The sequence below is a fragment of the Notamacropus eugenii genome, chromosome X (genome assembly GCF_028372415.1).
Source record: "Notamacropus eugenii isolate mMacEug1 chromosome X, mMacEug1.pri_v2, whole genome shotgun sequence".
In the NCBI taxonomy this organism is placed as follows: Eukaryota; Metazoa; Chordata; class Mammalia; order Diprotodontia; family Macropodidae; genus Notamacropus; species Notamacropus eugenii.
This window is the reverse complement of record NC_092879.1, coordinates 90,161,532-90,174,237: the sequence shown is the minus strand read 5'-3', so window position 1 is coordinate 90,174,237 and position 12,706 is coordinate 90,161,532. Positions and strand designations below refer to the sequence as shown.

Here is a 12,706-nt window from a genome sequence, read left to right as displayed (position 1 = left end):
AAGCTTCAAGGAAAGGGGTCAACTCTCTAATAATGCTGGGTGCAAGTTTCCCCCTCCCCCCCAAAAATATCTGCCTCCTCTCCCAACTTGCCTGGTTTTGTTAATGGCATGATATTCTTCCTAGGTACTTGCATGTAAAACCATCAACTTACCTTTGATTCTTTCTCCGTCTGTCCCTCATATCTGGGAAGTCACCAAGTCCTACTAATTCTACCTCTATGAGATCCTTCACATCACTTCATTTTGTTTGCCTCAGTTTCCTCATCTGTCAAATGAGCTGGAGAAGGAAAGGGCAAGCCACTTCATTTTCTTTGACAAGAAACCCCGCCCCCAAAGGGGATCACAAAAGTCAGACACAATTGAACAACAACAAATGAAAGATATAAGAAAATTCTATTTTGAAACAAAACTATGAACCTTATCAACCTAGGATTCAACCAGCTTCATGAAGCTTCTATTCTGACACCAACCAGACTTGTTGGTAAAGTTTCTTATCTCCCTGAGATGAATTGGAAAGCAAGATACTTCTCCTGCTCCTACCCTCAATTTCTTTGGAGAAGAAAGACTATAAATTCCAGTATTGTCCATTTAGAAAAATCCAACCTACTTTTTTCCTGGAGTTTTTTTTTTTCTTGGTAGCTTTGATCAACTGTAAATCACATGTTATCCTAGAGAGAAAACACCAAGGGGAAAAGAAAAATGACTGTTCTTCTACCAGGGTTTTACAAGTCCCTTGTTGGTGGCACAGTTGGCTGCTAAGAGCATGCTGCCCTTAGCCTCCTGATGGTCTCTCTTCTTCTGTACCTTCTACCATGAATATATGTGTGTATACATATATATACATATGTATACATGTAGATATATGTGTATGCATGTATCAGTGTTTTTCTTCTTATGAAGCAATTCAAGCTTTACATGAAGTGCTGAAGTAGCAATAAGCCTGACAAAGAAAATCACTAATATATAGTACTAATCATACCCATAAAGTATGGGAACATATTGTACAAAATCCCAGGTAATTACTTGCACTTAAGCTTTCTCATGGCATTCTCAGGATTTCATTTCCACATAAGATGATGGAGCCATAGTGAGCACAGAGCATTAGGGTTGGAAGGGAAAATCCCACCTTTGGCTGGAAGCCTTTCCCAATCCCTCTTTCTTATTTATCTGTATTTATTTTCTAATATTCTATTCTGATTCTATCCCTTTTAAAATTTTATTTATTTTATTCTGAACATAAGAAATGAGACAAACATTTCCATAACATAGTTGAATAGAAAAAAGATGATGGTCCATGAAACTGCAAGTCTCTTATATACTAATCCCTTGTGATTCTAGTGTCTTCCCCTCTGTCGATGGTTTTCCTTTTGAACATGTCTATAGCTTGTGTGGACATAATTTAGCCCTCTCAAGCTGAGCAAAAGATACAGTCCTTCTTGCTTATAACAGCCTTTAAAATACTTTGAGAGCACTCAGATTCCCCTGGCAGTCTTTTCTTTTCCAGGTTAAGCATTTGTTATTCTCTCCACAAACCCACCGCTGGCGCCATTTTGAGGTCCTTCACCATCCTGGTGGCCTGTCTCTGAATGCTCTCAGGCCTGCGGTGTGGCTCTCAAACCTGAAATGACAGCTCAGATGTCACGTGACTCCCGCAGCGTCCTCATCCTGACCCCGTGTTGACAAGTTATTTTTAGCTACTCTTTTGTCTCCTCTGGAATTTACAAAACCTTTTTCCATCTTGACTATTTTCCACTATGTTGATTGTCCCTACTACTTTGACAGGTGGGTCACTTATACCTCTATCCAACTCATTGTTAAAAAGGTTGAACAGCACAGGACTGAGCTGAGATCTCTGGGTCACTTCTCTAGAGACCTGTGTCCAAGCTAGCATGGAACCATTCATGAGAATGCTCTTTGACTCCAGTCACGCTGTGCCTACCTGTACTGTTATCCAGCCTCTCTCCTCTCCTGCTCTTTCTCTCTATGTCTCTCTCTGTGTGTGTCTCTCTCTGTCTCTCTGTCTGTCCCTCTCTCTCTCTCCCCGCCTCTTCCTTTCCCCCTCCCTTCCTCCATTTTGTCCACATGAGTAGTGAAAGAGAATCTCTCAGATGCTTTGGCAAAGTCCAGGTTTTCTCTGTCTACAGATATCTCCTGTTCAGTCAAAAAAGGAAATATGGTTATGATGGCACAGCCTGATCTTGAGGAAGCTATAAAGGCTCTTTGCGATCCCTACTCCCATTCTGAGATTTTATACAAAGCAGGTTGAATACAGCAGCTCCCTGTCAGTCCTCAATGCTTCAGTACAAGTTTATGTAGTGATAACATATTTTTGCTCTTAAAAATGAAGAGAAACAATTATTCCCAGGAAAGATAACATAATCACGCCACACTGTAATAGTCCTGTCACTGTTGTGTTATGTCATTGTATTAGTATACTGTTATTACTATTTAATTTTTACCTGAATATTGGGGACCCTCAATAGTAATAAAATTGGTACTATACAGTGGTGTGGAGTTTGGGAAGGTGATGAAAACAGAGAATTAGATTTCTGATTTCCACTTAAGCACTAGAGTACACAGCAATTTTAAATGGAAAGTCTAACCCCATTTGGTTTCACTGCTGATATTATCAGTCTGCTCTTGCAGAATGTCAATGCATTTCATCCCTGGGCCAGTAGAGTACTGGGAAATTGACTTTACCATCTGGTGCCATGCGTTTTTATCAGGTGTTTTTAATGAGGTTCCAATCAGTGATCACCTTTCCCCACTACCCTCTTATTCAGTGCCATTAAGCCAGAACTCATTTCCAGTGCACTGCAGTGTGCTGAGGTGGAACCCCAACTGAATAGGATTTTCCCCCAGGTTTCCACACCTTACATATGCTAGCAAAAGCCATGCCATGCTTGCCCAGTCGTGCATATAATTCAATTTTTGTTTTATTAAGATATGAAGATGACCATTACATTAAAAAGTCAGACAGCCTTACAAGACCCAAATGGAAAATGGGATCATAGATAGGGAAATTTTAAAAAAATCTCTGTGGGGCAAGGAAAAGGGAATATTGAGCCTTGAAATTGGGACCTTGAAGCTAACCCAGCCCACTGGGAAAAGCTATGTCTACTCAAGATGGACAGGTGACCCTTTCAGGTTAACCCTCAGCATACCCTCTGTTATGGAAACAAGTTCAGATGCTCCCCCATATGGTTTGCATAAACAGGAAAACACCTTCAAGTGAGCAGTGTCCAACCTCTTTTGTGAATCCATAATGAACCCATTTCGCCTTGTTTTGGTTTTTTAAACCTCACCATTCTATAAGAGAAACACAAGGAAGCAATGGGACATCACTTTTTCTGCTCTAGTTTTATGGTACGGTGGTGGAACTGAAGACAAAGTAGGCTTATCAGCTCCATATTATAATTGATTTTTAGGAAAGACCAAGGCAAAGAGGATTGTGGTCTTGGAGCTTGAAGGAACCCTAGACATCCACTTATCCTACAGGGGAAGAAACAGACCCTGAGTGGTAAAGTGACCCAGGTAGTAAGTAGCTGAGCCAAGCTTCACACCCAAGCCCCTCACTCCAAATCCAGCACCCCGAGATTCTGATACAAATTGGATGGCTCATTTCTTTATAGGGGGACATTAGATGCAAGCAGAGGCCTTCTGCTCCCCTCTTCACATTTCTGTGCTTATTTCTGGGTAGCAGAAGTGGATATGGCAAGACTAAGGCAACACTGGCACGGTGTACCTGAAGAAAAGCAAAATATTGTATCATTGTGGGCCAAGTAAGGCAGCCCTTGGAGAGGCATGCCCAGGACATGTCCCCATTCCCCTAAGCAGCCATAGACATCACCTGAATAAACAGAATCGACCATATTTGTGTATTCCATATGATCTGGAATGTAGGTGTAGACCCAGCTGTCCTACGAAATCTGAAGACAATCTATCTTGAAATACAGAGCTGTTGAAGCATTCAGCTATTGCGTCTCAGGCACTGAGTGATATTATTCACGTTCTGTACCAGCACATGAAATCCTTAAGGACAGCCTCTTGTCTTATATCCCTCGTAGTTAGCACGGTGCCTGGCATAGAGTAAACAACAAATGCTTGTTGACTGACTACACGAGAGCTCATTTTAGGTAAGAGTAGTGCTGTTTCTTTTCATTGTAGGGCCAGCCGACAGTGATTTTCCCAAAGTTCTAGTCATGTCCTTTGGGTCCTAACTCACCAAACTTGACCATCCAATTGACCTACCACTGAGATGACCTGTGTTCCTGGTATTTCCAAGTGAGTGTTGCCTCATCCTTGGGCTGCTAGTAGGAAATACAAAGGATTGCTTGCTGTTGTACTGCTTGTGAAGACATATTTTCCCCTTCCCCCTCCTAGCGCTTTCCAAGATGGTGCTGGTCATCGATTTCTGTGTGGTAGAACCCTGCTGCTCCCCCAGACTTAAGTGATGGAGGTTCTACATGACAAATGATTACAGAGCAAAGAAAAATTCTATCCTCTAAAAGTCTAAGAGGGGAATTGTGTTCACCAGCATCTAACTGCCCACAGTAACTGAACATTCTGCTCTCTAAGCACTTTAGAAATGAAACTTTCCCTTTTAATTTGGGGGGGGAGTCACTTTGAATATTAGCTTCAGTCTTCATTACCTTAACCAATAACTACATTCTTTGCTAGCAGTTTAAGTGACCCTGAAATAATTTATATATTTTTAGAATCCTCTCCTAAGGCAGTGAAGCCAACTACAGATTATTAAATTCATTGAGTTTTTCCTTTTTACACATTTTCTCACTGTGGGTATGCTAAGCCATTCGGCAGAAATGGAGGCTGTGCAGAAAAATCAGGGGCCCGCAGAGCCTTAATAATTACAGGATAATGTAGAACTAAATCGTTCTTGTGAATGTCGAAGCTTAATGTCATCTGTTCTTTCCTCCCAAATTCCCAGTGGAACAATTGACTCAATTTCTCTAGGCGCAAATCTTTTACAACCTCTTCTTAACTCTGAGTTCTCCCTCCCCACCAGGCTTGGATGCCAGGTAGCATGTCATTCCCCCTCTTCTCAAATAGTAAAGTGTTTTAACCTCCAATGCCTTCTTCATACAACTTTCTCCTCCAGCGCTCTTTGGGGGCACCAGGCTTCACCAGAGGGCTAGCTCAGTGGGCTGGATAAAAGCTTTTGACAGATGTTCTCTTCTGGGAGCCAGTTACAAGTCCAACATACTCCAGGGTTGAGTCTTCACTCAATGAATTACATACAAAGTAGAGTTCAAAATGAGACTTCTTCTTCAGATGGGACGATGAAAAGCAAAGTCCCTGGAGATCAAATTCAATTTATGTTTTCAAACTGTCTTGACTAATGCACCCAGAAAATATTAAAACTCAACTGTAGTCTATGATAATTACACACAAATATATACATACACACACACACATATATGTGTATATATATATATATATACATATATATATATATATATATAAAATCTTAACAGCTATGTTTTTGATAGTCTTTCTGTTTTTTTACTGGGTATAAATTGTCATTGAGCCCTGGCGAGTAGCTAATTGCAAGACTGCTGTGTCATAGCCCAGTGATGGCCTCATGCGATTTCAGTCCACATCTCTAAGTGAACAAGTCACCTTGGGATTTGTGGTGGCGGTCACCATAAATCTTGGTTACAGGTTAGGAACAGACTCCCAAATGTGTCAGTAATTCATAGGATACTCTGATAGCTCATTTAGCTGGAACATGATAAAGTGTGACAGATGCAGCCTGTGACTAATCATGGCTACATGCTGAAGTTTCCCTTTGGGGAAAGCATGGTATCAGTGAGACTTGTGCCATATGAGAAGTGGATGCTTTCCCTCCCAGGGGCACACCTAGCTCTTCATTTTCTAAAGGAAGAGGGCAGGTTCCAGAGAGAAATGTATATGTTTGGGGTTTTCTATTTCTATTTCTGAAACATTTAATCAATGTGATACTCTTGGGCCAGAATCAGGGTTCCCATTTTCCAGTGAGAAACTATCCATTTTGACTTGTTGCTACCTCCTCCACGTGCACACACACACACACACACACACACACACACACACACTTGATCCCAACAATTACTAACTAATGAAAAGTTCCAAAATTCCAGCCTCCATATCTGTAGGAGAGCCCAGCTTCAGGTGATGAAGGTGGAGGCTCCAGAGGCTAGCTCTCATAACCCAGATGGATGAGGGATGCTAGAATTTGACATCTAGCCTACCTTTATTGGCTTTCCTCTTTTCAGAACCTAATGGATTGCTTCCTGCTCCAGTCTGCCAAACTGCTCTGAGAGATTGCAAATATCCAGCAGAGCCTTGGGTCCATTGATCAGGGTTTATGTATTGATTTGTGGTTCTGAGGGACCCATTTCTTCCACTTCACTCTGTTGTAATGAAATTGGAATGGATACTAATTTGAACTAAGAGTAGATCTGTAATGGCCGTGGTGTGTTGCTTCTTTGGCGTTGCTCCCCCTGCCTGCCCCCATTTTATTCTCAGAGAGTTGGTTCCATTAAAGTCATACTATTTGTTAATGATCCCAAGCAAATCAGGGGCTGGGCCAGACCTACTCCCCAGCCAGAGGTCTTGGGAAAATCAAAGGGTGGACTTTCCCTGGAGTTCAACAACTGACTGTGGGGGAGGGGAAAAGTTGGACCAGGCTCTGCTCTTCTCCAAGGAGAGATAAATGTTTGTGGATTTCTAGTCTCTATTATAGTATACACCATCCTCAAATGCTACCATTCCAGGGCTCTTTAATCTGGTTCAAAGCCAGGCCAAACCCCAGGTGTGAGAATTATCAAAAAACACTTAATGAGTGTCTATTTGCATGTGGCATCTCTCAAGGTGCATGGAAATGACAGAGCATCTGCTCTCCGGAATTTCTAATCTACAACCAGAGTCTTTTCCTACCCAAAGACATCAAAAAGATACAGAGATAGGAAGCAAGCTAGCCAGTAAATAAAATTCACTGTAGATAAGCCAGATAGGAATTTCAAGTTGGGACTAATTTGCACCCTTCCAAGAGATCTGCAAAGGGTGGCAAACCAGACAGTTTGAGTGATTAGAGGTGGGATGCTTGCTGAGCTGGGGCCCAGGGGCCATTACAAACACAGCTTAGGCAGGGAAGGCTCGGCAGGAAGAACCTAGGTAACTGATGAAAGGTACATTGATCCCACTTGTCTCTGAAAGGTGGAGGGGGCAGCTGGGGAGGGAAGGAGAGACAAGGGAAATGAAGGTGAAAGGCATAGGCAGAGTTTCGTTAGTTCACACCACTGCCTCTGGGTAAGATGCATCCTCTAGCATCTTTGATATGTGGATATCTTAAACAAACAAACAAACCAGGTGCAGCTGGCTCACCAGTCACAGGCAAAAGGCTCCTGGTGAGTCAGCCCAGATCTACTGAGCCCATTTCCTTTTACCTGGGCCCACACCCTATAATGCAGGAGCCCCTCCATTGCCGTTTCCGTTGGTTGAAGGAGGCCCCTGAGACTGGACTGGGCTGGAGCCAGCTGGAAACAGATTGGCCAAGTCAGTGTGAGCATGTACACTTAGGAAATCTTCAGCCTACAAACTAGAGCTTGAGGGCCAGGGCCTAGACTTAAGAAAATGATGGAGAAGATATGAATGTTGCAGATTAAACTTAACAATGGATCGTATTGCTATCTGTTAAACATTGACCGACATACACTTGATCAGCAGGAGTGTTGGATGGGCTGAAAACCCCCTCCTTTTCTCCCTCCCCTGGACCTAGACACCTAGAGAATGTCTTCCTTCAAGGAATTTCTACCCTATTCAGAGGAAACGTCTTACAAACATCCGAAAGAGGTTCAATCACTTGCTAATTTTTTGTTGTTCTTCAAGTGTGTACGATTTTTTGTGACTCCATGTACCGCACTGTCCATGGTAATTTCTTGGTAGATACTAGAGTGGTTTGCCATTTCCTTCTCCAGCGGATTAGCAAACAGAAGTTGCCTAGGGTCACACAGCTGGTGAGTGTCTGAGGCTGGTTTTGAATTAGCCTTTCTGACTCCTGGCCCAGGGCTCTATCCGCTAAAACACCTAGCTGCCTTGTTCACTTTTAAGGCTCACTTTTTATAACTGTATGTGATTTTCTCTGCAATCTCTCAGCCTCACCTTATTTTCCACTGCCACTGCTGATATCCTATTTATAAGTGTTTTAAGCCTGAACTACCTCAATGGTCTCCTCTACTAATCATAGAATCCTAGTGAGAAAATGCAGAGGCTTTCCAAGGTCAGCCAACCCAACTGTTCTTTCCCAGATGAAGATACGGAGGCCCTCACAGATAAAGTGGACTGCCAATAGCCATTTCTGTGCAAATGGCAGAGTTGGAATTGGAATCTAGGTCCTCTCACTGCTAAATACTGTTCTAGCTTCTGCAAAGCAAAGAGTGATCATGTTACTTTCCTGATAAAAATTGAAAAGCAACTCTCCAATGGGTATGGCTACACTGGTGAAGGGTGTTACAGTGATTAGTAAATGAACAGATGTTCACTAATTAGGACTGCTTTGGATGCTAGGTAGGTATAGAAAGAAAGGCAAAAGAAAAAACTATTCCCACTTTTAAGGCGTTTCTATTCTAATGGTGGAGATTTTATGCAAATAAGCACATCCAGGAGACATTGGCAGCAATGCTAGCCTGGAAGGCACTCATAGGCAATCTTAATCATCTTCAGGCTTTTCACATTTCCTATGAGCTGCGATTTTCTCTGAATAGAGTAGAAATTCCTTGAAGGGAAGGCCCTGTCAAGGAGTTCTACTCTAGGGAAGGGAGAACAGAAGGGGATTTTCAGCCCATTCAGCACTTCTGCTGATCAAGGGTAAGGTCAGTCAACGTTTAACAAGTTGTAATACAATTCATTTTGAAGTTGAATCTGCATTATTCACCTTTACTTCATCATTTTCTTAAGTCTAGATCCTCAATCAAAAGAAAAACTCAGTACTCCCAAGTTATCCCCTGTATGTCTTGTTGGTATGTCGTTGTGTGTCTCTTGTCTCCTTGTACTCCCAGAGCTTAGCACAGTGTCTAGCACATAGTAGGCACCTCAGAAAGTAGGCACATAGTAGGCAGTAGAGTGGCCTGAGTGATGGTCTTGAATTCACATCCCAGCTCTGGCACTTCTTAGGGTCATAGTGCTGACTTAATCCTATTTCCTCTCTGAGCCTCATTTTTCTCATATATAAAATGGGAAGTTTATTATCTGTAGCTTATGTCTCTAGGTGACACAGGGGATAGAGTGGGTAGAGCACTAGGCCTGGAATAGGGAAGACTTATCCTCCTGAGTTCTCATTTGGCCTCAGACACTTCCTAGTCATGCGACCCTGAGCAAGTCACTTTGCCCCACTGGCCTCAGTTTCTTCTTCTGTAAAATGAGCTGGAGAAGGAAATGGCATACCACTCCAGTATACTGGCATAAGTTTTCTCTTTTCAGCAAGGTTATAATGGTTTTTGTGTTTTTGGGAAGAGGATGAAGGAGGGATACAATATTAAAGTGAATATTAGAGTATCCAGCGGGGAAAAAAATCACAAAAAGAAAACAAAGAATGGAAAAAGGTATTGGTGACAGCAGAGACTTGGGAGATATGATTTCTCTTTAGGAAATAGCACTGCTATTTTTCACAAGTATTTGTCCTACCCTGTATGTGTCTGGGGCACAGGGTGAAGGTGAGGATGCTTGGCAGTTGCGGTTAAGCTCTAGGATTGTGAATACGTCTGATTTTTTAAAGGATTTTCTTGCAAGGGGGAGACCAGGAAGTGCGTGGTAGTTAAGGCCTGTCTCTAGGATTGTTTGCTGCTTTTCTTTTTAAAAACATCTTTCATGTCAAAATTTGATGAATCTGATGGACTAATATTACCTTGTGAGGTGGCCTGCACAAGGGAGGACCTAAATGGAAGGCTCCGTGGACTAAGTTCACCTTTGTTAAGGGAAGGCCTTCAGCTGCAGTTACTCATCTTCGCACGGGGCGGGGGGGGGGGGGGGGGGGGGGGGGGGGGGGGCGTTGACCTAGTGACTATAAACAGCCATTGAGCTGAGCTGTTCTGAGCAGGCGCACTGAGCAGGGCTACTAGTGCACACGACACTCTTTTCACTTTTCCCGCCACTCTGCTTGCTCGGTCTCCTGCAGCCTCTCCTTCTCCGCGAAGGGCTCTGCCATCCTCAAGGATGGCTACTGCCCCAGATCCAGAGGCTCCCAAGGGGTCGGGTCGCAGCCAGAGGTATTCGGTGTTGTACAATGCCCAACTTTGTAAGTTGTTCGTTGGGGGGCTCAATCCGAGAACTGACGACTGGGTCCTTCGGTCATATTTTGAGGCCTTCGGCACCCTCACAGACTGTGCAGTGGTGACGAACCCCCAAACCCACCGTTCCCGCTGCTTTGGCTTCATCACTTACTCCTGTATGACTGAGGCTGATAGAGCCATGGCCGCCTCACCCCACGCGCTGGATGGCAGCCGAGTGGAATTGAAGTGGGCAGTGTGCCGAAAGGACTCCTGCAAGCCAGGGGCCCATGCCCGAGTCAAGAAGATTTTCGTGGGTGGCCTCAAAAGTGATGTGGACGAGAACGACCTGGTGAAATACTTCTCGCGGTTCGGACCTGTGGAGAAGGCTGAGATCAAAATCAACAAGCAGTCGGGCAGGAAGCGTGGCTTTGGCTTTGTCCATTTCTTTGACCACAATACTGCAGACAAGGCTGCCGTGATCAAGTTCCACCCCATCCAAGGCCACCGAGTGGAGGTCAAGAAGGCTTTGCCCAAGGAGGAACTGGACCCGTGGAGGCTCAACCCACCTGTGCTAGGGAGCGGCTACATCTGGAGATCTTCCAGCCGATTTCGTGCAGGTCTCTTTTACAACCCAAGCCCTAACCCCTACCCCAGCCCCACCCTTAGCCCTATCCACATCCTTAACTACATCTCCAAACCTCCTGGGTGGTCGGGCCCCAAACTAACTTCCTGGGTGGTCGGGCCCCAAACTAACTTCCTGGGTGGTCGGGCCCCAAACTAACTTCCTGGGTGGTCGGGCCCCAAACTAACTTCCTGGGTGGTCGGGCCCCAAACTAACTTCCTGGGTGGTCGGGCCCCAAACTAACTTCCTGGGTGGTCGGGCCCCAAACTAACTTCCTGGGTGGTCGGGCCCCAAACCTTCCAAGAACACTGATTCCAAACAGTAGGGGGGTCCTGTACCTGAACCTGATTGTAATCATGACTCCAAATCAATAGGGGGTCTCTACCTCAACCCTGGAGGAGATTCTGATGTCACATCTGTTGGAAGTCTCATCCCCCAGCTTGCCTGGAGCCCCAAACCAGCCTGGATCCTTACGCCCAAACCTGCCTGGATCCCCAACCCCAGTTTTGGTTGGAGCCCCATCCCACAACCTGGTTGGGACCCTGATCCCCAATCTATGGTGGGCCCCAATTCCATACCTGTGGGGGTCCCAAAGCACAGGCCTGCTGGGGTGACCTGGACCCCTAAGGTGCTTACCTTAGGCCTTGACCCCAAAAGGGGACCAAGCCAGAAGCGAGGTTTTAGCCCCAAATCTGGCCGTGGCCCCAACCTCAAACCAGGTCTCCTTGGCCCTGGGCCAAGCCCAAACCCAAGACCGGGTATCCTTGGCCCTGTCCCTGGCCCAAGCCCAAGCCGAACCCTGGGCTTTGACGAGAGAAGTGGCCCCCGCCGTCGCATCATCAGCCGAGGCCGAGGTACTCTTGAGCATGGCCGCGGTGGAAACAGCAACCCCTATGGCGTCTGTGGTGGAGGGAGCTCGAGCCACAGCCAGTACCGAGCAGCCTTTGGCCCTACGAAGACGCACTGGCGTGGTGGGGGATATTGGCGCAGATCTTACAGAGGTGGGGCCCCTAGCTCTGGTGGTACCTAGGAAGACTGGTAACTAGCTGGGGGGGTGGGGGGGCAGCGCCTTCTTGATCCATGTTTTGGGGCCCTTTGCTGACTCAGTATCCCCTGAAGTCACCTGTTCTTGCCCCTCCCCATGAAGATAGAGGGCCCCATTTATATGTTTCTCTGTTGCAGTCTATACTGAGCTTGAAACCTGCTTGTTTAATGTTACTTTGAACCTTGTTTCTTGGTTTGATTACGGGAAAGTTGAGGGTGAAACGAGCTATGGGAAGGGAGGAATGCTGGTGAGGAGGTGACCTTGGAAAGAATTTAGTGTTCAGATGCCTTCTCTTCCAAAAACAAAAATCTTCAGTTGCTAGGAATGAACTTAGATAAATTGGAAGTTCATATTTTTTTTAAATAAAATTGTGTTTGACCATAAATATGTCTATTTCTTTTCCTGCAATCTCTTTATCAACCACTGAAAGCAACAGTTCATTACTATGTGAGGAGCTCAAGGTTTTGATTTTTTTGTGTGGATTCTTAAAAGCAAAACCCAACATTTTTATTCAAAAATGGTCTGAAGGCAAAATTGCATATCCAGTCTACTGATGAAACACACTTAATAATTATATACCAGATAATTTCAGCACACACTTTTAACTTTGCAGGCCTCCTAAGCCTCAGGTAAAATTCTTTGGCCATCTGTTCCCCGTTCTCATTTGTCACCTTACATAATCCTAGTAAGCACTTTTAGTCTTCTGTATCTCCTTTTTCTGCCTAGCTTGATTCATTTCAGTATGAATGGACTTCTTTGCATTCATCATAT

The 12,706-nt window shown here is 44.6% G+C and overlaps 1 protein-coding gene across 1 annotated transcript; it reads left to right on the top strand.

The window, feature by feature from the left end:
• The first annotated feature begins 10,141 nt into the window (after positions 1 to 10,141).
• Positions 10,142 to 12,320, top strand: LOC140515518 (uncharacterized). Its single transcript, XM_072626273.1, has 2 exons — positions 10,142 to 10,885; positions 11,265 to 12,320. Exons 1-2 carry the CDS (start codon positions 10,213 to 10,215, stop codon positions 11,918 to 11,920), a joined length of 1,329 nt encoding a protein of 442 aa, XP_072482374.1. The 5' UTR covers positions 10,142 to 10,212; the 3' UTR covers positions 11,921 to 12,320.
• The last annotated feature ends 386 nt before the right edge of the window (positions 12,321 to 12,706 follow it).

Excerpts from the sequence above, each read along its gene's own strand:
- LOC140515518 (XM_072626273.1), top strand. The coding sequence starts at position 10,213 with ATGGCTACTGCCCCAGATCCAGAGGCTCCCAAGGGGTCGGGTCGCAGC. Across the intron at positions 10,886-11,264 it reads TTCCAGCCGATTTCGTGCAG|GGGGTCTCTACCTCAACCCT; the intron begins GTCTCTTTTACA and ends CCAAATCAATAG.